Source organism: Phocoena phocoena, chromosome 4, assembly GCF_963924675.1.
Source record: "Phocoena phocoena chromosome 4, mPhoPho1.1, whole genome shotgun sequence".
NCBI classification, from domain to species: Eukaryota; Metazoa; Chordata; class Mammalia; order Artiodactyla; family Phocoenidae; genus Phocoena; species Phocoena phocoena.
This window is the reverse complement of record NC_089222.1, coordinates 22,238,913-22,266,763: the sequence shown is the minus strand read 5'-3', so window position 1 is coordinate 22,266,763 and position 27,851 is coordinate 22,238,913. Positions and strand designations below refer to the sequence as shown.

The 27,851-nt window shown below is 41.8% G+C and overlaps 1 protein-coding gene across 1 annotated transcript in view; it reads left to right on the top strand.

Annotated features, from left to right (window-relative positions):
* The first annotated feature begins 4,414 nt into the window (after nt 1–4,414).
* Nucleotides 4,415–27,851, top strand: part of NMNAT3 (nicotinamide nucleotide adenylyltransferase 3) — a 65,901-nt gene continuing 42,464 nt past the window's right edge. Inside the window, exon 1 of the mRNA XM_065875794.1 lies at nt 4,415–4,523. Within this exon, the coding sequence (XP_065731866.1) occupies nt 4,415–4,523 (109 nt within the window). The remainder of the gene's footprint in view (nt 4,524–27,851) is intronic.

The window sequence follows — 27,851 nt, the reverse complement described above, 5'->3', positions numbered from 1 at the left end:
ACGACGGAGGAGGCTGGCTCTGCTTTTGTTCTTAGCAGCGCTATGTGCCCATAGCAGCAGCGAGTGAATCCGGCAAAGTTGAAAAGAAAACGTGCCCGGAGTTTACTTGAAGGTTGATTGCCCTGGAAAAGTTGATACTCTTGTGCAGATGGAAATGATCTCCCCGGGTCCTGAAAAATGCTCTCGTCAACCCCACGAATCCAAACTGTGCCTCTTGTTTTCTTTAAGGCAAGGAGTCCGGTCAAGAGGTCTGTGTAATGAAAGATGTTTGTTAGAATCCATTTCCATTCTGCCCAAGTCCATCTGCTTTACATCTATAATAAACGGATGTTTTCGGCCACTTTCCCGGGCCAGGTCCCGTCAGAGGCACTCACCACAGGGAAAGGTAAACCGCCTCCCAGTTGATGAGGATTAGCGCGTTACGTCCGCAGTGGTGGCACTTAACCTTCCCGGCTCGCCTTTCCTTTCTGTGTCTCTGCAACGGCCTGTGACAAGTGGGCCAAGGGGCACACATTTAGTTAGAATTTAGTACGCGTGGGGCACTGGCCAGCATCACATTACCCGCTGACTGAGGAGAAATGTGGGCAGCAGGAAAGGCCATCCTCTGGGAAGCTGGGGACTGCCTGACCTTTGCCAGGCAGAGGGGTCCCAGGGGTAGTAGCCATCCTGGGCCTTGCTTCCTGACACACCATCCTGGGAGCACTTGAGAGCTCTTAAAATCCTTCAGAGGTTCCTCATTGCCTATAGGATGAAATCTAGACTCCCCCTTGGGGGACTGCGTGATCCTTGCACCCTCTGCACCCCCCGTCTTGGGCCACCCACTCATCAGCGTACACCACACACAGCCGCATCTATGTGCTGTTAGTCCATCGCCCACCTTAAGTGGTGGTTTCTGAACCTTTGCAATGCTGGTCCCTGTGCCCGACACACCTTTCCATATCCTCCTTATCGGCTCAATCCCTGTGCCCTTCCTGCCCCAGGCTGAAGGTCACTTCAGAGCGCCTGCCCCAAATAGGTGAGTGTATGAGTTCCTTATGGCTGCTGTGACGAATCGCTACAAAGTATTGGCTTAAAACAACACAATTTTATTTTCTTATGATTCTGGAGGTCAGGAGTCTGAAATCAAGGTGTCAACAGGGCTGCCCTCCTTCTGGAGGCTCTAGGGGAGAATCTGTTTCCTTGCTGATTCCTCTCACCCTGCTGGGTCCTGGCCCTCCCTCCATCTTCAAAGCCAGCTGCAGAGCATCTTCCTGCCTTCTGACCGCTGCTTTGGCCCTTATGTCTTCCTTTGTGTGACCCTCCTGCTCCCTTTTATTAGTACCCTAATCATGTTAAAATTGGCCCACCCGGATAATCCAGGATAACCTCTGCATTTCTGATCCTTAATTTAATCGTGCCTTCAAAGTCCCTTCACCTGGCAAAGCCACAGCTGATGACCTCCAGGGTGGAGGAATGACCTTGGTGTCAGTGTGCAGGAGGCTCGTATATCCCTATTGATGGGCTCCTGGCATCGAAGATGACACAACAAGGCAGGAATATGTTGCTTGCTTTCAGTCTGAGTTGGGTAGAGTGGGGTCTTGGGGAGGGGCCTTAGGTGCCCCTGGGAAGCTGGAAAGGTCAGCTTATATCCCTGGAAGGCCCAATCCATTGACTGCTTGTGACAGAAACAAAGAGAGGAGGTCGCCATCTGAAAAAGAGGATGCTTGGTCAGGGAGAGTCCCTCATTCTCTCGTTTGTGCCACATTCCTGAGTACCTGTGTGCCAGGCCCCCTGCAGGAGTTGAGGGGCCTAGATGAACAAGAAACCTCCCTGGAGGAGTTCACCTTCTACTTGGGGAGGAGAGATGCGGAAACAAGGCAGTGACAGGTCTGTGGTCCGTGAAAGAAGAAAGTGATAAAGTGACAGGTACAGTTAGCATGGTGGGGGTGTGAGGAGGCACTGGCCTCCAAGGAGAGCAGCTTGAAGGCAGGAGCGAGGAGGGCGTTCGTTTCAGGTGGTCGGAAGAGCATTTGCACCAGCAGAAAGGAGCTGTGTGTTGTATTTGAGGAGCTGGATGAAATGCTGTCGGGATGACTGTGAAGTGGGAGGCGGTAAACTGGAGAGGGGGCGGGATCCGGAGGTGGAATTTGTTTGCCTTGCCTCCAGTTTAATGATAAATTCCAAGAAGACCGTATGCCACCTTCTCAACTCATTAAATCCCTCAGCTGCAATTGCTGTTCACTCGGTGGACCTCTGTTAAATGCTTATTGGTGAGAAGCCTTTCCCAGTAGCAAAAGTCCCCCACACTTGCTTCATCTCGCCAGATACTATGACATGATAGGGCCGATGAGTCACTTTTATGGCATGCATCCGACCTTCGAGACGCACTCAAATTGGAGCCTGGTGTATTCTCTCCTGAATCCCGGGAGGGAGTCCATTTCAGCCCTATCATTGTATTTCTCTGGGTTGGGCTTGGGAGGGTGTTTAGTTGAAGCACGTTGGCGTAAACAGACGACTGCAGGTGCACTGACCTCGTTCCTGAGCCTGGGAATGTGGACCCACTGCGACCTCCAGCCTGAGGTGCGGCTCAGACAGAGTCAGTCGCTGTCAGAGCGGCGTGGCTCAGTATGACCACGCAAGGAAAGAAAAGACAGACACACATTTCCTATATATCATTTGTTCTCCTTCCCATCGTCGCACTGCATCGCATTGATGCCACCATTCAAACTAATGTTCTAATTTACAGTTTTGGGGAACTTTGGAGAAAATGGATCAAGACCCCAGGTTACCTGAGATGCTGCAGTTACATGTTTTAAGGCCTTAGAAAAAAAATACTATTTTGTCAGAACGAAGTAGAACTTTGAAAGGCTTCCTAACAGTTGTAGAAAACGGCCAGCCTCTTCGGATACACTCATTTCAAGGCTGCTCTTTTGACTAGCTCAGCACACTCTGCAAACACTATCTCATTAAAGGTCTGCCCTCCAGGGCCAGCAGCGGTCATGCAGGCTGCTTTCTTCTCACGCAGCAGTGGGTGTCCCTGCTGCCTCAAAGGAAGTGGGAAGAAACCACGGCCCACCTATGTTGAGAGTTTTTTATCCTCACACCACCATAGCTCAGAACACTGCCAGAACAACTTCTCTATGTACCCAAGGAGGTGCTTAAGCCTTCCCAGTACCAGGAGGCAGGTCCACTCCCAGCTGGCCGCTGCCCTTTCAGTCTCCACCCAGCCCTCCTCTGGGCCCACCCTCTTGTCTCCTTACCCTGTAGCTTTCAGCACCTGGGTGAGGTTAGAGTAAAGCAGAAAACAGCCTGGGCTCCAGGGCAGGTTGGCTGATAGGGGCTCTCCTGCCACTGAGGCACTGCCTCCTGGAACGTTCATGAAGAGTTTCACTGGAGTTAGGCCTTGGTTTGACTCCTAGTTCTACCTCTTACTGGCTGTGTGACCTAGGGCAAATGATAGTCCCTCTCTGAGCCTCAGTTTCCTCATATGCAAGGTAAGGATAATATTACTTACACCTATAGGGTTGTTGTGAGGATAAATGAACTATGTATGGAGAGTGTCTGGGCCTGACCCTCTCAAAAAATGCTTGGGCCCCAGATAAAGACAGTGAGTGACATCAGAAAAGACCTGTAGATTAGATTATAGTCCTGTAGCAATGTTAATTTTCTGATTTTAATCGTTGTTCTGCAGTTATATAAGAAAATGTCTTTGCTCTTAGAAAACACATACTGAAGTATTTAAAGAGGTATTATGTCTACAACTTATTCTCAAACATTTCAGAAAAAAAATTATAGGTATTTACAGATATGTGTGTGTATATGGAGAGGGAGAATGAATGTAGCAAGTGTGGTAAAATGTTAACATTTGGGGACTCTGTGTAGAGGGTATATAGGAATTCTTTGTACAAATTTTGCAACTTTTTTTGTAAGTCTGAAATTATCTTTAAATAAGTTTTTAAAAAGCTCCGCTCTGCTCTGAGGCCTGTGACTTTATCTGGACTATCAGAGATGACATTTTGGGCATCTTACATATGCCTTTTGACCAAGGTGATCCATCAGAGCACAGGGAGGATGTAGAGGTTATGGGAAAAACATAGTCTTTGGGTCAGGCTGCCTGGGTTCCAGTCCTGGCCTTGCAGCTTCTAAGGTCCCTGAGCTGTATAAGTAACTACTCAGGGTTGAGTTGAAAGCATTTGGTAAGGATAAGAGCTGTACCTTGGTGGGGTGCATGGCACAGATCCTGGCCCATGAACCTCCTGTAAATGTTGTTATTGTTATTCTTGCCTCCTCAGTCATCTTACAAGTGAGAAGTGGCCTGTGTGTGGCTTAGAGACGCTGATCTTGACACTTGTCTTGGTGCCAACTCCCTGACGTGAGTTTTTGTCCCAATGAAGGCAGGGTGGCTGCTGCAGCGAGCGTGAATGTGGCTGACAAGATGAAGAGCCGAATCCCCGTGGTGCTCCTGGCCTGTGGCTCCTTCAACCCCATCACCAACATGCACCTGCGCTTGTTTGAGGTGGCCAGAGACCACCTTCACCAAACAGGTCAGTCCCGGGGCCCAGGTCCAATGGAAGAACTGGTGGGTTGGGCCTCTTGGGGCTTTGCTGGCTGCTGTCACCATCCCCATTATTAAAACTGTTCAATTCATTCATTCACAGCTTAACTGGTGACATACATTTCCTCCGTCATATTCAGAGGGCAAACACCCCTTAGCCGTGTGACATGTGTGCAAGTCGTATCCCTGGCCATAGAGTTGAAATGCTTCTCAGGATCCACTACCTCTCTGTCCACTTCACATTGACCGTTAATGCTAAAAAGACAACTGGGCACGTTATAGAACCTGTGTCTCAATCAGGGCGTCCTTCCTGGGGCTCCAGGAAACATTACCCACACAGCCAGATGAATAGGTAGCATGTACCTTTGAGAACTCCTGCTACTCTTCAGTGGGTAAACAGACGTTCTGTAATGGGGATTCTGACACGTTCTCCTTTGAAAGAATAGATCTTAGACAATTACAAATTAACAGACTTGTATATAGGGCATTTCTAATACAGATGGCATGGCTTTGCCAGAAATATTTAATCAGCTGGAAATATTTAATCTGGAAATGTTCCATCTCCTTGACTTTCCATTTCATTATTAAGAGAGTAAAGTGGCATTTGTAATCTGCATGATTATTTCTAAAGAATATAAGTCATTTATTTGTTGATGTCAGATACATATGAAAGTTTTATTCATTACGTATTTATGTATATCTTATGTATCCATATATGTATTTTGTATTTTTGCATTGCTCAAAAATGTTTACTGTTTTTAAACCAAAATCAATTTCTATTTACTTTTAACATAGAAAAAAATATTTGAGTAACATGTAAATCATTTCTTCAAAGAAATTACTTACAAATATTAATTTATTTTAAAGAAATGTCTTTGTTTACAAAACATTTTTTAATTTCTCAAAAAGTTAAGTATTTATTTTTAGTAAATAAATAGCTCTGACATAGGAATAAAAAATCCAAACAGTTAACTTAAAACTGGTCAGTGAGCATTAGTAAGCCATATACCAAAGAAGAAATATAAATGGACAGTAAACTTGAGAAAAGCTGCTCAACGTCACTAATAATCAATGAAAATGCAAATAAAAACATAAACACCACAAGGTAATAATTAGCACCATGAGGGCATCTACTGTGACTGCTTGAACACCACAGAATTGCCACCGTCTGTCACTAGGCTTATAGCTGGTGCTCAATAAATATCCGTTGTGGTAGTAAATAGTTCTAGCCAATGAGATAGGCAAAGATTAAAGATTGTCAAAATTCAGTGCTGGCAGGATAGGGAGGGAAACAAACACTCATGTATTGGTAGTGATGAGAAATGATAAAACATTTTTGGAGGGCAACTTGGTTTTCCATAGAAAAAAAGAATTGAAGTCTATATACGCATCCATAATGGGGAGAAAAATCAATCAATGGAAGTCGAACCGGAACTGATGCAGATGTTAGAATTAGCAGACTAGTACATTAAAGATTACAATAGTTATGTGACATATGTTCAAAAATTAAGTAGAGACATGGAACATATTAAAAGGACTCAAATATCTAGACATGAAAACTACAGTAGGTGAGATGAAAAATAAACTGGATAGGATTAACAACAGATTAGACACTGCAGAAGAAAAGGTTAGTGAACTTGAAGCTATAACAGTCTATCCAAACTGAAACAATCCAAAATGAAACATAAAGAGAAAAAAGAATTTTTAAAAATAAAGAAAAGAATATTGGTGAGATATGAGATAATTTAAATCATCTTAATATACTTGTAACTGAACTCCTGGAAGGAAAAGAAACAAAGAACAGAAAAAATATTTGAAGAAGTAATCACTGAAATGTTTTCAAATTTGGTGAAAATTTGATCTAATCAAGTAGCTCAACAAACCCCACGCACAAGAAACAGGAAGAAAACAACGCCAAGGTATATGATAATAAGTTTTCTCAAAACCAATAATAAAGAGAAAATCTTAAAGGCAGCTACAGAAGAACAAATAAAGAAGATAGCAGATTTCTTGTTTCTTAATTCAGCAAAAGGGAATTCAGTGGTACAGATCTTTAAAGTACTGAAAGAAAAAAACGTGTCAATCTAGGATTCTATATCTGGCAAAAATATCTTTCAAAAACAAAGGCAAAGTAAAGACATTGGCAGATCTACAAAAGCTGAATGATTTCACCACCAGCAAACCTGCACCACAAGAAATACCAAAGTCCTCTAGGCAGAAGGTAGATGATACCAAATGGAAAAATGTATCTACACAAAGGAATACAGAGCATTGATAACCACATGGGCAATTATATACGTTTTTTATTATTTAAATTTCTTTAAAAGATAATTGACCATTTAAACAAAAATAACAATATATTGTGGGGTTTATAACATATGTGGAAGTAAAATATATGACAGCAGTATCAAAAAGACTGGGAGGGGAAAAATAGAAGAATACTATTGTAAGGTTTTTATGCTATACATGAAGTTTTATAATATCACTTAAAGGTAGACTGTGATAAGTTAAAGATATATATTATAAACCCTAATGCAACCACTAAAATAAAAAAGCAAGCAGTTATAACTCATAAGCTTTCAATGGAGATAAAATAGCATGAGAATATACTCAGTTAATCTAAGAAGGAAGAAGAAGGGGAATGAGGGGCCAAAGAATAAATGGGACAAATAGAAAGCAAATAACAAAATGATAGACTTAAACCTAATCATATCAATAATCACTTTAAATATAAATAGTCTAACAACTTCTGCTAAAAGGCAGGCATTGTCAGATTGGATAAAATAAGCAGGACCCAACTACAATTATTTGATGCCTACAAGAAACATACCAAATATAAAGACACAATTAGGTTCAAAGTAAGAATATTAACAGGAATAAAGGAAGTCATTTCATAATTATAAAGAGGTCAATTCTTTGAGAGGAAATAATAATCCTAAACCTTTTTAAAATGTAATAATAGAATATCAAAATACATAAGAATAAAAACATAGAACAGCAAGGAGAAGTAGATAAATCCACAATTACAGTCTGATATTTTAAGTCTCTTCTCACTAATTGATAGAATAAATATGCAGAAAAGTATTAAGGATATAGAAGATTTGAACAAGACTATCAACCAATTCAACTTAGTTGACTTTCATAGAACACTAACCAAACATCAACAGAATACATTTTCCTTTCAAGGGCACAGAGAACATTTACCAAGATAGACTATATTCTGGGCCATAAAAGAAGCTTCAATAAATGTATAAGGCTTGAAATCCTACAAAATGTGTTCTCTGACCACAATGGAATTACATGAGAAATCAATAATAGAAAGATTTCTGGAAGATTCCCCAAATATCAAAATGGAATAACACACTTCTAAAAAACCCATGTGCCACAAAGGAAATCAAGATGGAAATGAGAAAATATTTTGAACTGAATGAAAATTAAAGTCGAATATATTCAAAAATTTGGGTATGTCACTAAAGCAATACTTAGGGGGAATTGTAGCACTAACTAAACACTATATTAGAAAAAAAAGAAAGGTTTTAAATCAACGACTTCAGCTATATTAAGAAATTAGGAATAGAGGAACAAATGAAAAACAAGCATAAGAAAGGAAATAATGAAGAACAGAGAAGACATCAATTAAAGAGAAAACAGAAACACTTTACAGAAAATCAGTTGAACCAATAGTTGTTTCTTTGAGAAAATCAATAAAAGTTATAAACCTCTAGCCATACTAACAGTAAAATAAAGAGGAAAGACATAAATTACTATTATCAGGAATGAGAGAGGTGACATAACTATAGATTTTGAAAACTTATATAGAAAATATAAGGGAATATTATAAACAACTTTATGCCTACAAATTTGATCATTTTAAAAATTGGAAGAGACAAATCCCTCAAAAGACACGCTACCAAAGCTCATTCAAAAATAGATTTTTTTTAAATGAGAAGAAACAAGTAACCTAAATAGCTTTATACCAACAAAAGAGGTTTAATTTGTGATTTAAAAAACATCCCACAAAGGTTCCTGGGAAGATGGCAGAGTAGGAAGCCACAGGAATCTGTCTCCCCACCTAAACAATAATTGCACCAACAGAATCTGTTTGATGTAACCATTTTGGAATACTGAAGTCTGTTGAAGACGGACTACGTCCAGGGGAAGACATGGACAGATAAAGTGCAGTTAAGTTTAGTCAACTTCAGCTCTTAGCCCAGTAATAGCTACCCCTCCCCCACCCCCAGCCACATGGCAGGCAGCTGTGCCCATGTTCCTGGAACAGCCTGCACACAGCTTGTGGGAGCCAGTGTGGGGAAAAGGGCCTCTGTCTTCCGAATATTGGGGATCTGTGCTCTGATCTCTGGTTACTGCCTCTGATCACTGATGTGCAGACGAAGGTGGCCAGCCATTGTTGCATCTCCTCTCATTGTTGCAAGCCCCTCCCTCTCTGGCTGAAGTAACTTCCAGGGGATTTAAACAATCAGCATGCTTTCCCCTCCCCTCCTTTTTCTCTTTTTCCCCTTTTGGGAGCCAGACATTAAAGACTAGGACATTCAAAATTAACTGCATATATGGGAAAAATTAAAAAGTGACCACACATGCCTAGGGAAAGTCTGAAAAAAGACTGAGAAGACTTTAACTTTATACTTTGGGCTGATCCTCAGCACAAAGACAGCCTACAACCGTCAAAAAACAATAAGTAATAACAACAACCAAAAATATCAAACCCTGGGGAAGGAGAATCATCTGATTTCCAGAGTTACCATGTCATTAGAGTCAAACGTTGTTTTCAACCAAAAAAATCAGAAGGCATATAAAGAAACAGGAATGTATGGCCCATTCAAAGGAAAAATAAACAAAAATCACCCTTGAAAAAGACCTGATGGCAGATCTACTAGACAAAGACTTTAAAACAGCTGTCTTAAAGATACTCAGATAACTAAAGGAAGATGTGGAGAAAGTCAAGAAACCATCTGTGAATGAAATGGAAATATCAATAAAGGGATAGAAAACCTAAAAAGAAACCAAAAAGGAATTCTGGAGATGAAAGATATAAGAATGGAAATGGAAAGTTCACTAGAGAGATTCAAAGGCATATTTGAGCAGGCAGAAAAAAAGAATTAGCAAACGTGAAGATAGGACAATGGAAATTATCAAGTCTGAGGAACAGAAAGAAAAAAGATTAAAGAAAAGTGAACAGAGCCTAAGTGACCTATGGGACACCATAAGGTGGACGTTGTGAGAATCCAAGAAGGAAAAGAGAAAAAAAAGGGGCAGAGAGAATATTTGAAGAAATAATGGCTGAAACTTCCCAAATTTGATGAAAGATATAAATACAAACATCCAAGAAGCCCAACCAACTTCAAGTAAGATGAACTCAAAGAGATCCACACTAAGACACATTATAATCAAACTTTCAAAAACCAAAGACAGGGCTTCCCTGGTGGCGCAGTGGTTGGGAGTCCGCCTGCCGATGCAGGGGACACGGGTTCGTGCCCCGGTCTGGGAAGATCCCACATGCCGCGGAGCGGCTGGGCCCGTGAGCCATGGCCGCTGAGCCTGCGCGTCCGGAGCCTGTCCTCCGCAACGGGAGAGGCCACAACAGTGAGAGGCCCGCGTAACGCATAAAAAAAAAAAAAAAAAAAAACCAAAGACAAAGATAATTCTTGAAAACAGCAAGAGAGGCAAATCAAATTAGAGTGTTATAACTTTTAGATGTTAAATGTAATCCATGGTAACCAGAAATAAAATAGCTATAGAATACACAAGAGAAAATGAGAAAGGAATTTAAACGTTTCACTACTAAAAAATCAACTAAAAGACAGTAATGCAGAAAATGAGGGACAAAAATATATAAGGCATATAGAAAACAAATAGCACTATGACAGAAGTAAGTCCCTCCTTATCAGTAATTACCCTAACTGTAAATGTATTAAACTCTCCAATCAGAAGATGAGGAACAAAATAAGGATGTCCATTCTTATCACTTCTGTTCAACATTGTACTGGAGGTTCTAGCCAAAACAATAGGCAAGAAAAAGTCATCTAGACTGGAATAGGAAAAAAAATGTTGATGACATAATCATCTATGGAGAAAATACATTAGAAATCTACAAAAAAGCTCCTAGAACTCATAGGTGAGTTTAGTAATGTTGCTAGATATGAGACAAATACATAAAAATCATTGCATTTCTATATACAAGCAGCAAAGAATCATAAATTAAAATTTTAAAATAATACCATTTACAATAGCATAAAAAAAGAAATAAGGATAAATCTGGCAAAAGTGTGCAAAGATCCATATGCTAAAAACTACAACATATTGTTGCGATAGATTTAATACAACCTAGTTAAAATGGAGAGATATGCCTTGTTTTGTGGGTTGGAAGACTCAACAGTGTTAAGATTTCAGTTCTCTCCAAATTTACTTATAGGTTCAATTCAATCCCAATAAGCTTTTTGGTAAAAATTGATAAGCTAATTCTAAAATTCATATGGAAATGCAAATGACCCAGGATGGCCAAAGTAATTTTGAAAAAAATGGAACAAAGTTGGAAGATTGACACTATCTGATTTCAAGACTAATTATAGAGTTACAGTACTCGTTACAGTGTGGTATTGGTGTGAAAATAGTTAAATAGATCAATGGAACAGAATAGTGAGCACGAAATTTGACCCCCCCCCCTTACATAAATAACTGAGTTTTGACAAAGTTGCAAAGGGCAATTCAGAAGGGAAAGGCTACTCTTTTCAAAAAATGGTATGGAACAATTGAATATCCATATGTTCCCCCCTACCCACCCCCAAAAATAACATTCAACCCAAAGCTTGCACCATATACAAAAACTAACTCAAAATAGATCATAAACTTTAATGTAAAGCATAAAACTATGAAATTTCTAGAAGAAAACAGGAGAAAATCTTTGTGACCTTAGGTTAAAGATTTCTTAGATAAGACACTACCAAAAGCGTGATCCAAAATAGGAAAAAAAAAAAAAAGACAAATTAGATTTCATCAAAATTAAAAGCTTCTCCACTTCAAAAGACACTAAGAGAATAAAAGACAAGCCATAGCCTGGGAGAAAGGATTTGCAAAGCATAAATCTGTTAAAGGACTTTTATCCAGAATATATAAGGACATCTCAATACAGTAATTTTTTAAAAAACCAAATAACCCAGTAAAAATTGGAGGAACTATTTGAACAGACTCTTCACCAAAGAAGTAATATAGACGGCAAATAAGCACACAGAAAGATGCTTAAATGCAGAATAAGACCACAATGAAATACCCCTGCACCCCTATTAGAACAGCTAAAATTAAAAAGACCAGTCATACCAACTATGGGCAAAGATGTAGAGTAATTGGACTTCTCATACACTACAGGAAGGAATGTGAATAGTTCAGCGGCTGTGGAAAACAGCTTGTCAATCTCTTACAAGTCAAAAATAAAATGTCCTTATCTCTTAGAAAAAAAAAAGCATATATCCATAGTCTAGCAATTCCACTTCGCAAAATTTATCCTAAGGCAAGTATGTGGGGGAAACAAAGAATATTTCTATTTGGGAGAAAGTAGGAATGTATTCCCTATATGTCTTAAAGTAGTTTGTGGAATCATGTTCTTTTCAGGGTGTATAGCATCTACTTTGCTTGGAATAAACATCTGCTTGACTCTTAGCCACTAAGCGGCTTTTCCCAGCAACCCCGACTCATCAGAAATGCCCCTGTTGTCTTCGCTCTGAGGTTTTTCAGGGCAGGGCCTGTACTCTGCTTTGTGCAATGTGCTGCTTCCCGGGCAGGTACATCTGTACACTGTACTGGGGACTTTGGATACTTCATGTACTTGCAGACTCTCATTTAGCACATGGTCAGGCTCTAGCATGGCTCAGCGAGGTGTCAGAGAATATTCCTCATCCTTAAAGCTCACGATAACCACAGAGTGCGTGAATACTTAATCATATGGATACAATATATTTTTATATTGCATATGATTTCTGTAACCTAAAGTATTAATAGGTAGAGAGGTCTCACATATGACCTCGAGCATCTTCTTGCCTTTATTCTCAGTCATTCTTGCATAGAAAGTATCTGGTCATTTTTGAAAGTCCAGAATGGATTCTGCCGTCTGTGTCTTTGTGTGTTACACAGCGGGTTGACATCTTTCAACGTTCCACAGATACCTACTGCATCTTCTTCATGCCAGGCACTGTTGCTGGAAATAGAATCGATTAAGTTGCATCTCCTGCCCAAGAGAGATGCACAATGTAGGTGACGAGAGACGTATGGTAGCAAGTGATTGTGGCACTAGATGCAAAGGAGAGACATCGCTCATCTGGCGGTTGGGGAAAGCTTTTTGGAAGAGATGACACCCAAGGCTTGAAGAACATGAAAGACTTAGCCAAGCATAGTTTAGAGGGCATTATGGTCAGAGAAAGCAGCACTGGTAAAACACAGAGGTGGAAGAGAATCACGTTCCAGCACATGGGAGAGAAATGAGGCTGCAGGTAGGGAGAACCAGGTCATGGAGAGGGGTGCGTGGTGAGAATTGCCCTTCTCGGCACAGCTGGGCTTCCTCTCCCCCTACCCACAGCCCCAGTGGCTGGCTGTAGCCTCCCATAGCCAGCAGAGCTGTGCATCAAGCCATCACCCGACCCCTCATTTCTCCGGGGACAAATATTTAAACAGGGCCTTTTCTCTCAATCAGAATCAGCTCACCATTAAGGCTGGATGAAAATCTGGCCTCACAGCTGACTTTCTCTTTTCATAAAGAAAATGAAATCTCCCTTCTGTTGGTGTATTTTCATTAAAACAACTCACAATTTTAATTCGATATTACACTCATATAAATTGAACTAAACAAGCTGAAGCAATTTGTGTAGTACGTTTGAGGAGAAATTAATAGTTCATTCCTAGTTCGCTGCAGTAGCTCTAATTACTTTGTTGTTTTGAGCGCTTTCCCCTTTGCCAAGCACCCCTTCTTCAAACTGCAACTATCCTTCCTTCCTTTTTCTCCTGAAGCAACAGCAAAACCTTAAAAACTGACAGAGGCACTATAATATATCACAACTTTTTACTGTCTTTAATCCTGTGATAACACACCCCTTTATAAGAAACAATTATACATTGGATGAAAACTTAGGTCTGAAGATTTTCATTGTTAATACCCTGACAAAAAGTCATACATGCTCAAAGGATGAAATGTTGAGCCAGCTATTTTTTTATACTCCTTTACTTGAAAGAGTGTTGGGGAATATGATAAGGGCTGGCAGGAATGTGTGGTATCTGTGGATTTTCTGTATTTTATAGTGTTGTCCTCTAATCATAGGCGCACTGTGAGCTGTGTGGGGAACTCTCAAAGAAGATTCTCAAAGCCTTGATGGATGAATCCGTGTAGTGGGCGTGGGTGGTTTTTAAAAGTTCATTGGGGAGTTTTATCTTGGTTTGCTGACTTTTGACAGAAATGACTCAGCCCAGCATATGACTAATCACTAGCATCCGTCATACCTAAAGCTTTCTTTGAATTAAGAATTTGAGCCGGCATTTCTCTTAAGATGTTGGATGTATTCCCAGTTGTAAGTAGTTGTTTTCCCAACATGCAGTCACACACTTACTAACGAAGGTTGAATTAAATTTAAATCCTGCTTTCTGTTACGTAGACAGTTTGTTATTTCTAGTCAGCATGACTTGGCCATTGGCCTATATTTCAACAACAAGCCACTTGTATTCCTTTTTTAAAATCAGATTTTCTGTCAGCTTCATTAATACTTCTTCATTTAATGATTATTTAGCACCTGTTCATTTTACATATTTAACAAACACAGACCATCCTTACTATTTGTCAGGTAGTGTTCTGAGTAAATTACATTTAAACAAAGGTCATTGAATCTTCCTAACAACCCTATGAGGTGGATGTTGTCACTCTCCCTATTTTACACATGGGGAAGCTGAAGCTCAGAGAAGTTGAGTGACTTGCCTGACATCACACACAGGGTAGAGCCAGTCTGCCCTGCAGTCTGTGCTTGTAGCCACCATGCCGTGTTGCCTCCATTCACTCAACAAACTTCTTGTTGAGCACCTGTCTGTGCTGGAAACTGTGCCAGAAGCAGAGGCAACAAAAGTGAGCCCTGTGCCCCTGGGGGAGTGCCTTGGTCAGTTTAGGCTGCTATAAGCAAAAATGCCATAGACTGGGTGGCTTATAAGCAAGAGGAATTTATTTCTCACAGTCTGGAGGCTGGAAGTCTGAGATCAGGGTGCCAGCATGGTTAGTTTGTGGCAAGAGCACTCTTCAGAGTTGCAGTCTCTGACTTCTCATCATGTCCTCACATGGAGGAGAGCAGAGAGAGGAAGCAAGCTCTCTCGTGACTCTTATAAGGTCACAAATCCTATTCATGAGGGCCCCACCCTCATGACCCTGACTAATCCCAATTACCTCCCAAAGGCCCCATCTCCTAATACCATCACATCAGGGAGTACGGTCTCAACATATGAATTTGGGGGGGACACAAGTATTCAGTTTGTAACAAGGAAGCAGACGTTAATCAGATCCCACAGAGGTAAAATTACTCGGGTGACAAATGATGCTATCAGGGTGAACAGTGAGGCAACTTGACAGAGGCAGGGAATCCAGGGCAAGTGTTTCTGAAAATGTAAAGACTGAGCTGGAGAAGAATAGTGAGGCACATTTTAGGTTGAAAGTGAGGTTGGCCTGGGTCAGGGGATGCAGGGAAAGAGCACTCTTGGACCAGGAAAGTGCATGTACAAAGGCTCCTTGTGGGAAGAGGACAGAGCCTCTGAGGGATGACCGGGAAGCAGGAACAGAGGGGAGTGTTACAGGAGGTGAGGAAAGGGTTAAGGAGCAGACCGTGAGGGCCTTGCCGGCCATTGTTAAGGAGTCTGTTTTTCATCCTAAGAGCTGTGGGAAGATCTGCCCTTCCCTCCCTCCTCTTTGTATCTGCCCCCGCCATCCTAGCACTAAAGAGTTGGCAGAGGGAAGCCAGTTAAGAGCCAATTTAAGCAATACTTTTGATGAGAGGGTGACATGTCAATGAAAACAAGTTGGTGGATGGGGAAGGTCATTAGAGGGTGAAGCTGGCCTGATAGTGGATTGGGTCTGAGGGAGAGAGAGAGCGCCACCCACGGAGAAGGAGAGAGTCTGGAAGTGGAGCAGACTTGGGGAGGGAGAAGTTCAGCTTCAGACCTGTTGACTTTGAGAGACCCGCACGAGAGAACATCACATGGGCTTTAATGATTACAGGAGACTGTGGAAGTGCAAGCCTGGGGCACAGCAGGTATTCAAGGTCAGGATGTAGTGTTGTCCCTACCTTTTTAGACAGGGAAACGGAGGCTTGGAGAGGTTATCACTTACAAAGTTAGTACGTGGGGGAGCTGGGGCCCCCTAGGCCAGTGTTCTTCTCACTGCCCTGTGCTGCAGAGATGCACCAGCAGGCTCCTGAATGTGCGAGCCCCAAAGACAGATTTGATGAGAGCAGAGTCTGGGTGAACTCATAGAAAGGAGGCAAGTGGTCAGGGCTTGATTTTGGAGTCTGAAATGCCAGGTAAGGAATGTGGACTTTAGGTGAAGGGAACTCACTGAAGCCCTTTGACCAAGTGTCTCATCCGATGCCTACGAAGTAAAGTCTCTGCCATGGATGGAACCTGGGCACAGGGATCCTCAGATAGATGGCCTCCAGAAAATCACCTGCTAGAATACTCTCAGCAGCCTGTACCTGGATAGCCAGACCCCATCTGGTGCCAGGGATGACTGACTCAGAGTTCAAGCCCTCTTCTCCAGAGTGACCAGGACTCAGCCTTGGGGGCAAGTGCACGGCCCTGGATAACTCCTCCTGCCTGCAGCGGGGCCCAGTGTGCATTTCCCACCCTGTTGCCAAGGTGATCTTATGAGACCTTGGCAAATGCCTGGATGAGGTTCTGCCTTCATGGTGGTTACTTGCCTGCCCAACTGGAAACGCTACCGAATAGGGAAATGACTTATTCTCAGCAAACTCTTGCTAACTCTGAACAGTCATCACGTTTTCCAATTGCTCAGAAACTGTCAGTGTCAGACTACGTTTCCCGACTTTCGCTCTGGTTGGAATTCAGCTTCCCAAACTACATTTTCCAGATTTTATTCTCTGTGCTTTGTTTATAATTGATTCAATAGATGCCCCCAGAAAGAAGAGCATTGGTCTTCTAGGTGCATGCAGCAGAAGTGGGCACAGAGCTGCTCTCAGCCAAATCCCTGTGCCTCTGCCTGCTCACAGGCCCCAACCGGCCCTGGCTGCTACCCAGCCATACTCGGCTCTGACTTGATGTTGCTCCTGAGATTCTCATCTCTTTTCCTGCTTTCCCTTGGATGCCACAACCTACAGGAGAAAGAACACAGAATGGTGAACCATAGAAAGGACGTGCTCCCTTCCCTATGACCGTGGGGTCACAGAAAGAGCACTGACCTTGAAGGCAGCCTTAGCATCAAATCCGCCTTCTAGTGCATGACCTTGAACAATTTACTTGACCCCTCCGACATGTGTTTCCTCAACTGCAACATGGGAAAAATATCTCCTAACTTTAAAGGTTAATTATTTTAAGGGCTCAACGAGATGATGTATGAAGGGTCTAACCTACTCGACAAATCCAATACAGGTTTGGTCTCTCCACTTGCATCCTGAGCAGGCCCCCCGCAGTGCGGGCTCAGAGTAGCTCCCGGTCGTCCTGTGGCCACCACCAGACAGGTTAACATAATATTCTCACATCTACGCATGGAAGTGAGAAAACCGCAGAACTGTTTCTTCTGTTTTCTTTAGCACTTTCTTGATACTTTATGATATTATTGCCTAACGATCCTGCCCCACACATTTGTGGCATCCCAGATTAAACTGCATCGTAAAGATAACAACCTGGTTGAGAGCCTTGTCCTTTTTTTCCCTTTGGACAACCTTGAGGAGGGGAAAGGTATTTTATGGCTCCCAGGAGTTCCTCTCAGTGACTTGCATTTTAAATTGGAGCATAGTTATTACAATATCATTTACACCAGCAGTTTTCTTTTTTTTTTTTCTTTTATTTAGCTCAGGGAAAGTACTTTATTTTCTGTTATTTTTATAACATTTGTGAGAAAGGACCATATAATATGCCTCAAAGAAAATTTAACTAAATTTCCCAAGCGAAAAATTGTAGAGATCACTTTATCAAACCTCAGTGCAAAAAACCTGGAACTAAATAACTGAAATGTAATTTTTTTTTTACATCTTTATTGGAGTATAATTGCTTTACAATGGTGTGTTAGTTTCTGCTTTATAACAAAGTGAATCAGTTATACATATACATATGTTCCCATATCTCTTCCCTCCTGCGTCTCCCTCCCTCCCACCCTCCCTATCCCACCCCTCTAGGTGGTCACAGAGCACCGAGCTGACCTCCCTGTGCTATGCGGCTGCTTCCCACTAGCTATCTATTTTACGTTTGGTAGTGTATATATGTCCATGCCTCTCTCTTGCTTTGTCACAGCTTACCCTTCCTCCTCCCCATATCCTCAAGTCCATTCTCTAGTAGGCCTGTGTCTTTATTCCTGTCTTACCCCTAGGTTCTTCATGACATTTTTTTTCTTAAATTCCATATGTATGTGTTAGCATACGGTATTTGTCTTTCTCTTTCTGACTCACTTCACTCTGTATGACAGACTCTAGGTCCATCCACCTCATTACAAATAGCTCAATTTCGTTTCTTTTTATGGCTGAGTAATATTCCATTGTATACATGTGCCACATCTTCTTTATCCATTCATCTGATGATGGACACTTAGGTTGTTTCCATTTCCGGGCTATTGTAAATAGAGCTGCAGTGAACATTTTGGTACATGACTCTTTTTGAATTACAGTGTTCTCAGGGTATATGCCCAGTAGTGGGATTGCTACACCAGCAGTTTTCTGTGTTAAATAAAAATGTCTGGCCAGTGTCCAGTGTGATGCGCGTTACTTTTGCTACCCCTGTGACTTTAATTTTGATCCTTTATTACACAGTGAATATTGAGAGAATTAAATGCACCATGATATGGTGGTGCAGTACAATCTGAGGTAAGGGGGAAAATTAAGCTATAATAATTCTATTTAAGGCAGTGACAGCCCCAGTTCTGGGTCTTCTGGGCTTTCGGAGATATCATCAGAGCATGCGTAAATATTAGATAAGCTCAGCATGTTACTTTAATCTTGGGCTCACACGGACATTTATTAATCAGAGTGATTTTAATATATATTCATGGGCATTACCCCAGCCTGGTCTGAAAAACTGTTCATTTTCACGTTTCTAATTTAAGAGATCTTTCTGGAGAAGGTAGATTTAAGCATGTTGAATTACTCCAGCAATTGTTTGGAACCAAGACAATTTGTTCCTCATCTTCTGAGGCTTTAAGGGTTTGAGGCTGCACCAGTGTTACCCTCCAGATTCCTTCAAGAGGAGGGGCTGTTCTGATTTAATAACAAATCAGCATTTTCCTTATCCTTCTATCTCTACTTTGGGATGTAGCCTGAAGGGAAACAGATCCTGGCAGGGTCTCTGAGGGGGGCAGTTTCCACGGTATGTACTCTTACACCAGACTCGGTTGTGCCAGGTTAGGGGGTGAACAGAACCTCACCTGTGAGTGTGCCTTGTATCAAGGCCCTCAGACACTTCCCGAGCACCCTGCACACCCCCGTATTCTGGTTTGCATCTGCCTCACTGCAGCTCATGGGCACGTGCTGTGAAAAATGGGAGCCATTGCTTGTGTCCTCATAAACCATAAGATGCTTCCCACCTTTCCCCCTCGTTTCTCACCCTCTTCTCCTTTCCCCCAACCAGATAGAAAGCTAAAAGAAATCAATGTTTTTTGTTTAATTTTTTGCTGTTTTATTCTTCAAAAAGAGTTGAAATAGCAAAGCACATATCCAGCAAAAAACAGGAGTCCCGAATACATAAAGAATCTCACCCTCATACCCTGTTGGTGGGAATGTTGGTGCAGCCACTATGGAAAACGGTATGGAGGTTTCTCAAAAAGTTAAAAATAGAGCTACCATATGATCCAGCTATCCCACTTCTGGGTATTTACCCAAAGAATATGAAAACACTGATTCGAAAAGATACATGCACCCCTATGTTCATTGCAACATTATTTACAATAGTCAAGATATGGATACAAAGTGCCCATCAACAGATGAATGGATAAAGAAGATATGGTATATATATATATACAATGGAATACTACTCAGTCGTTAAAAACAAAAAGGAAATCTTGCCATCTGCGACAACATGGATGGACTTAGAAGGTATTAAGCTAGTGAAATAAGTCAGAGAGAGAATGACAAATACCATATGATTTCACTTATATGTGCAACCTAAAAAACAAAACAAATGAACAGACAAAACAAAAACAAACTCATAGATACAGAGAGCCGATTAGTGGCTACCAGAGGGGAAGGGGTTTGGCAGGGGTGCTAAATGGGGGAGGGGGTCAACTGTATGGTGATGGATCGTAACTAGATTTATCATGGTGATCATTTGTAGTGTATACAAATATCGACTTAGGTTGTACACCTGAATCTAATATAATGTTATATACCAATTTTACCTCACTTAAAATAAATAATCCTCAAAATGTAATAAAAATACAAACAGTCCAATAAGGAAATGGGCAAAGACACATTTCACTGAAGAGGATATACAGATGGCAAATAAACACATGAAAAGGTATTTGACAACATTAGTCATTAGGGAAATGCAACTTTAAAAACATAATAGGGTATTACCATACACCTATTAAAATGGCTAAAATAAAAAATAATGATGACACTAAGTGCTTGAAAGGATGGAGAGAAAAAGGACCATTCGTAATTTCTGGTGGGAACGTAAAATGGCTCAACCTCTCTGGAAAACAGCTTGGCAGTTTTCTGTAAAACTAAAAGTGCAACTACCATATAACCCAGCAGTTACACATGGGCATTTATCCCAGACAAATGAAAACTTATGCTCACACAAAACCTGTACTCAAATGTTCATTACAGCTTCATTTATAATAATTAAAAACTGGAGACAATCCAGGTATCCTTCGCGGGGTGGGGGGGAACAATTAAACTGGGATACATCCATACCATAGAATAGGCTCAGTATAATAAGAAACAAACTATACACACCACAGCTTTGATGACTCTCCAGGGAGTATTGCTGTGTGAAAAAAGCCAATCCTAAAAGGTTATGTATTAAATGATTCCATTTATGTAACGGTCTTGAGATGACAAAACTATATAAATAAGAATAGACTCGTGATCGCCAGGGGTTAGGATGAGGGCTTGGGAGCAATGGGAGGGAAGTGGGTGTGGTTATAAAAGGACAACACGAGGGTTCCTGGAGGTGAGGGAACTATCATGTAGTTTGCTGTTGCTGGTGGATACATGAAACCTACAGATGAAATGAAATTTCATAGAACTAAACACACACACTCAAATGAGCAAGTGAGTGCATGTGGAATTGGTGAAAGCTGAATAAGATCGGTGGATTCGATCAGTCTCAGTCCTGGGTGTGATATCAAGTATCATGCTGGAAGATGTTACCACTGGGGGAAACGGGGTGAAGGGCACATGGGATTGTCCTGCATTATTTCTTACAACTGCTTTTAAATCAGCAATTATCTCAAAAAGCTTAATTAAAAAAAAACAAGAAAGATTGAAACAGCATATTTTATGAATGTAAGGATGAAAGGGTGAAGTGAGGAAGTGACACTGTCTTTTCAGTGGACCTCTTCCACGCCAGGGGTTTTTAAGTAGAATCATGTCATCCTCAAAACAGTGCTGTGAGTATTAATATTCCCATTTTACAGGTGTAAGTAAACTTGAGGCCTGGAGAGGTGATACATTTTGCATGAGATCTCCCCAGCAAGTAAAAGACAAAGCCCCAGTCTCTTAGAATGCAAAGCCAGTGCTCTTGTCATCTCTCCATGCGGGTCCCCATCTCCTGAGCAAACCATGCTGTCTCTACCTGCTGCTTCTGCCACCATACCAGCCAGTCAGGTTGAACTTTCAACTCCCTGAGGAGACAGCTGCCGAGTTAATATGCCAGGACCTGCAACCATCTCGGTCTTCCAAATGGGAAGCAAAGATCATCGAGAATCAGGCACCAGCATTTGCCTGCTTTTCTAAGCAGGTCATAAAGAGAACTCATGCAAGAGCGCTCAGAAAATCCAAGCCAACGTCAGATAAAACAGTCAGCGAAGTAGCACTCCCAACAGCACAAAGGGCATTAATTGAAACGCATTGAAAAGATGTGTCTGTATAAATACTTCTAGAGATGAGGTTGTTGAGAAAGGGTTCGACCTTGGGGAGATTGATGAGTTACTGATCATTATAGGGAAGATAAATCTTAAGAGGACAGAATCATTTTAAGAATGGATTTTATAAGCTAATGAGATTGGTTCCTTCAAGTGGGTGAATGGGAACAGAGTGAAAAGAATTCAGGATGGGAATGGGGTAGAAACTAGGAAGAGGGAGGAGAGAGCCTTCTCTGAGCATACCACTGTTTTCAGTCTGTCTCTCAGAACCACAGAATCTCACACCCCAAAAAACTACCTGTATAATTAAGGTCAACCAGGCTGTGAGGGGAACCCAAGCGGTAATACAGACAGTAACAAATGAGCCTATCTCTATTATAAATGAATACATTACCACACCGGAGCCAATGGGAAAGGAAAGAACCAACTTTAGTAACTTGGAAAGCATCATTGTGACTGGATACTGCAAGGCTAAAGCCAAAAAAAAAGGTGCATAAATACTGTTCTCTAGTTAGAAAATGTATTTTCCACGGGAGTGTAGGTAAGCAATTTTGAAACTACTCTATGTAAATCATAGTAGGATCAAGCAAATGAGTAAATTATTGTGGGTGACAGAGCCAGGTATCTCAGTGTTAAAAAAAAGGAGGTACAAATAAGGAAAGGAGGGGAAGGCTAGAATGAACTCTGTGGTGTTGGATTAGAATCGGAAGTTTCAGTATGAACTCATGGTTTTTAATAGATATCCAGTTGGATAGTTACAGAAATAAATACAGCAAGGTGTGTGTACACATGTGTGAGTATATATGTATATATAATTTCTAGTTCTGTCTTCTAAGAGGTGCCTAGAAACCACAAAATTCCAGAGGCAATGAGCACAACTAGCCCTCTTGGTCTCTAATAAAAGAAACCCAAGTTTCTTAGAAAAATGATTAATTCCAGAGCAGGGGCAGAGAAAGTACAGGACGAGCATGAATGTCTTGTGGTTCCAGAAAGCAAGGGAATACTTAATAAATGATGGGAGCATGTCAAGAAAACAAAGGAGGCAACTTAAAGGAGCTTCCATTGGGTAAATCTGGGATAATCTGAGGAACGAAATAATGATAATGGATTCCACTCCACAGAATAAAATAAATATTCATGAGTCCATATTGACATAAATAAGTGATTTAATGAATAAGTGCAGGAAAGGCAACATTTCTTCCTTCCAGTAGAATTGTAATTAATACCGTAGAAAGAATGTTGGAAATAGAAAATCACCATTTGGCCAACATCATAGTAATGATTGTTGCACACCAGAATCCTCAATGGATGCTAAAATTAGTGGGTGAAAGTATGATATTTGCATAGTCTCAAAGCACTTTCCCACAAGATCCTTGTCCACTACAAATACACAGGAGAAAATAGTGACTTCACAATAGAGAAATCTGGCAGACACCACCTCACCAAAGTATTAAAGGTAATATCACCAGAATCAAAACAGACCAACATCATGTACCCCCTGATATGGTGCACCGAGACAGACACAACGTCATCTCTGAGATATTCTTGCCTAAGGTACATAACCTCAATCTACTCATGAGAAGACATCAGACAAACCAAACTGAGGGATGTTCTACAAGATAACTGGCACCTCCTTTTCTAAAGGTTATGAGAGACTGAGGAGCTGTCCCTGATTAGAGGAAACCAAGGAGATAGGACAGTCACATGCGATGTGACTGGGTATCCTGGATCAGAAGCTACATTAGAAAAAAAGCCATTGTGGACAAAATAGGGGAAGTATGAACAAGGTCTATAGATTAGTGAATGGTGTTAATGTTAATTTCCTGGTTTAGATCACTGTATCATGCTTATATAAGATGTTAACATTAGTAGAAGTCTAGTGAAGAATATGTGGAAAGTCTTTGTACTATCTTCGTTGAAGTCTAAAACTATTCTGAAATAAAAAGCTAAAAGATGTAAAATTACAAAGGAAGCCAATAATTATATTGAAACCATTATCCAGATAACTAAGGAAATTCGCTATATAGTAAAAACAATTTCATTACTTGAAACCAAAATAATAGTAATAATATTACATTTGAATGGCTCCTCACATATTACAAAATGTTTTTACATACATTCTGTTATTTAATCCCCCCCAAACAAGCCCATGAGGTAGCATTGTTTTCCTCCCACTTTAGAGGTGAAGAATCTTAATCTAAGAGTTACTTGGTATGGTTAAAACAAGCACAGATCATGCAGGAAGCAAAACTTCAGAGCCAGACAAATGGACCTGGGACCTTTCAAATCCCAGCACTGCCATTTCCATCCTATTGCAACCTTGGCCAAGCCAGTTATGAAATCTTCGGGGATTCTGAGATTATTGTGAGAACCTACAGGAGTCAGAGCATCCCTGACAATGGTCCTGGCCACACTGTAGACACTCAAGAGTAGGACACAGCTTAATGATATTTGAAGGAGTCCATCTCTTTTTTAAAAAAACTATATGTCTGCGTATGTGTAGAATATACACATAAGTCTGCATATATTTGTGTATTTTTAAGAGTTAACAATAGGTACATTTGCGAAGTGACCATTTCTCGTATCAAGATGTGTAAGGAATGAACTAGGGTGAGGAGGAAGAATGGCGATCCCCTGGCAGGCAGCCCCTGTACTGCTCTCTGAATCATCCCCCATCTGTCCGTAGTGCTGCTGCCATCTGTGGAAGTGCTTGGAAAACTCTGAAGCTATTTGAACCCAGGATATCTTTTCCTGAGCCTGCTGAGGACTTCAGCACACACAAGCTCTAGAATAAGAAGCAGGAGGCTGGCGTTGCCTTGCCCAGTGCCCTGCACACCGCTGCCCCCTCGTCGCGTGCTTATTGCATGAATTTATGAGAACTTTGCCTGGAGAGTAGTTGTCTCTCCACCTTCATATTTTGCACCGAATTGCTTTGCACTTGGTGGTCTTTCATGTCTCTTCTACCATTTGGAATGTAGTGGATTTACATCTCCTCTGAGACTAGGCTCAAAAATTAGCACGTGAGGGCTTCCCTGGTGGCGCAGTGGTTGAGAGTCCGCCTGCCGATGCAGGGGACACAGGTTCGTGCCCCAGTCCGGGAAGATCCCACATGCCGTGGAGCGGCTGGGCCCGTGAGCCATGGCCGCTGAGCCTGCGCGTCCGAAGCCTGCGTGTCCGGAGCCTGTGCTCCACAACGGGAGAGGCCACAACAGTGAGAGGCCCGGGTACCGTAAAAAAAAAAAAATTAGCACGTGAGACAAATCGCATATAATCAATAGTACCCTTGAACATACCTTGAATCGCTCCATGCAGGATGACGTGTGTACACCTCAGTGTAGAGTTTCGGTTAAGAGTGTCCCTGGAACCAGACTACCTAGGTTCACACTGCAGTGCTACAATGAATTCACTTTGTGACCTGGGGCACTTAACCTCTCTTCATTTTTTGCGGTATGCGGGCCTCTCACTGTTCTGGCCTCTCCCGTTGCGGAGCACAGGCTCCGGACGCGCAGGTTCAACGGCCATGGCGCACGACATGTGGGATCTTCCCAGACCAGGGCACGAACCCGTGTCCCCTGCATCGGCAGGCGGACTCTCAACCACTGCGCCACCAGGGAAGCCCTTAACCTCTCTTCTTTTTGTAAAAGAGTATGAGGGTGAAAGAGATGGTATATGTAAAGCCTTTAGCACGGTTCCCAATACTTTGTTGGCACTCAGTATATGCCACTCATTACAGATCTTCCTCCACTGATGATGGGATTACATCCGGATCAACCCATCGTAAGTTGCGAACACTGAAATTCGAAAATGCATTTACTACATCTGACCTCCCAAACATCATAGCTTAGCCTCGCGTACATTAAATGTGCTCAGAACATTTACATTTAGCTGGGCAAAATTCTTTAACACAAAGCCTATCTTATAATAAAGGGTTGACTGTCTCATGTAATTCATTGAATACTGTTCTGAAAGTGAAAAACAGAATGGTTGTATGAGTACAGAATGGTTGTAAGTATAGCGGTTGTTTACCCTGGTGATCGCGTGGCTGACTAGGAACTGTGGCTGCTACCACTGCCCCAGCATCACAAGAGAGTATGTACTGCATATCACTAGCCTGGGAAAGGTCAAAATTAAAACTTCAAAGTATGGTTTCTACTGAGTGCATATCACTTTTGCACCATCAAAAAGTCAAGGACTGTCTGTATTATTATTATACATTTATATATGTACAATAAATGCAGTGCATACATAAAATATAACTTTAAAATAATTTAATTACATAAACTAGAGCATAGAGCTGAGTAAGTTAAGTCCTGTTCTGCTGTGATCCCCCAGGACTAGCTCCTTAAGCAGTAGCAAGCTGCATTTTGAGCTGGGTTTAAAGCCCCTTATGGTTGCCACATGGCTAGCACCAGGGTCTCTCCCCAACAACTAGCTGAGGTCCAGCTTCCACATTTCTGAAAGCAGATTGGGGCTGAATTTTCCCCTCAGATAAACTGGCATGGCAGCCCTGTGTGGCATTTTTTACTCTTGTCACAGAGGTAATTGAGGGACTCATGCCTTGGATCAGAGATTCTGTTGAGACTCTAGATCCCAGGATTCTACTGGGACACCATGTCTGGTTCCACTTGGTGGTTATTGGTACCTAGGGATAAATATATGCAATTATATCTCGTCTTCCAACCTTTGAATGCAACCTGGAATAATAACACTGTGTTTTTTATCTCCAGACTGGACATAAGAAAGATGGTGGCAACAGGGGAGCAGTGGTGGTGACTTGCTCTGACAGCAGTTGTCGTGGCTACAGTGCGGGGGATGGTTGCAGTAGTGGCAGTGGTAGTAGTGTGGGTCACGGGGTAATAATAGTGGTGTTGGTTGCTCAGGGTGGTGGTAATGGTGGTGGTGGTGGTAGTGATGGCTAGGTCATGGTGATGGTGATGGTCATGGCAGTGGTCTTGTTGGTCATTGTATGATGATGGTGGTAGGGATTGTAGTGTTAGTCAAAAATGCTGGTCATGATTTGAGGATGGTGGGAGCGAGAGTTGGTGATGATCAAGTAGACTGTGATTCCCATTATTTTGATCAGTGCTTGAACTTGGATGTCGAGAGTGGGAGGTTTGTGTTTGAGGGAGCTCCCCATTTGATCTAATGTGCACCCCCAGTTGTGAAACATTTTCCTAGGCCTGCGTCTTGAGGGCAGTGCATCTAAGTGAACGCAGCCTGATCCCCCGATAGAGTTTGCCGGTGGGTTAAACTGAGTATTTGACAACCTGTGGTCCTCTGAATGTTCATCCAGTGGAATGTTCCATGAAACTAACTGAGCCTGGCAAACCCTGAGATTTCCATCCCTTTCTTGTAGAGTTACTGTGTACATCCCCATGTTAGGGGCTCTCAGTTGATCTTTAATCTGCAGTAAAAACCTGTTTCAGGGCTTCCCTGGTGGCGCAGTGGTTGAGAGTCCGCCTGCCGATGCAGGGGACGCGGTTTCGTGCCCCGGTCCGGGAAGATCCCACATGCAGCAGAGCGGCTGGGCCCGTGAGCCATGGCCACTGAGCCTGCGCGTCCGGAGCCTGTGCTGTGCAATGGGAGAGGCCACAACAGTGAGAGGCCCGCATACCGGAAAAAAAAAAAAAAAAAAAAGGAAAAAAAAAAAAAACCTGTTTCACTTTGTCTACCCCAGTGTTTCCCAAGCCTACTGGATCACTGAACCCTTTTTCTTTGGGGGAGCTGGTAGGTACCTATTAACCATTACAGAACAGCTACAGAAGTACTAATCTAAACAACACTTGAAATGAAAAGTAAAACTTTTAAGAAAAATGGTCCCCCAAAGGGACTAATTTTTTAGTGCTTGGTGAGAATAGTTAGCTTTAGGTTACTTTTGCAACTCTAGATTATGTCCTATATTGCAAGTGAACAAGACCATCTACAATTTACATAAATCAGAATTGACCAATGCATATACCAATGCATATACTAGATATGTAAATTAATTAGAAACCAGCCTCAAAAATGAAATTGCATTGAGGCTTCCCTGGTGGCACA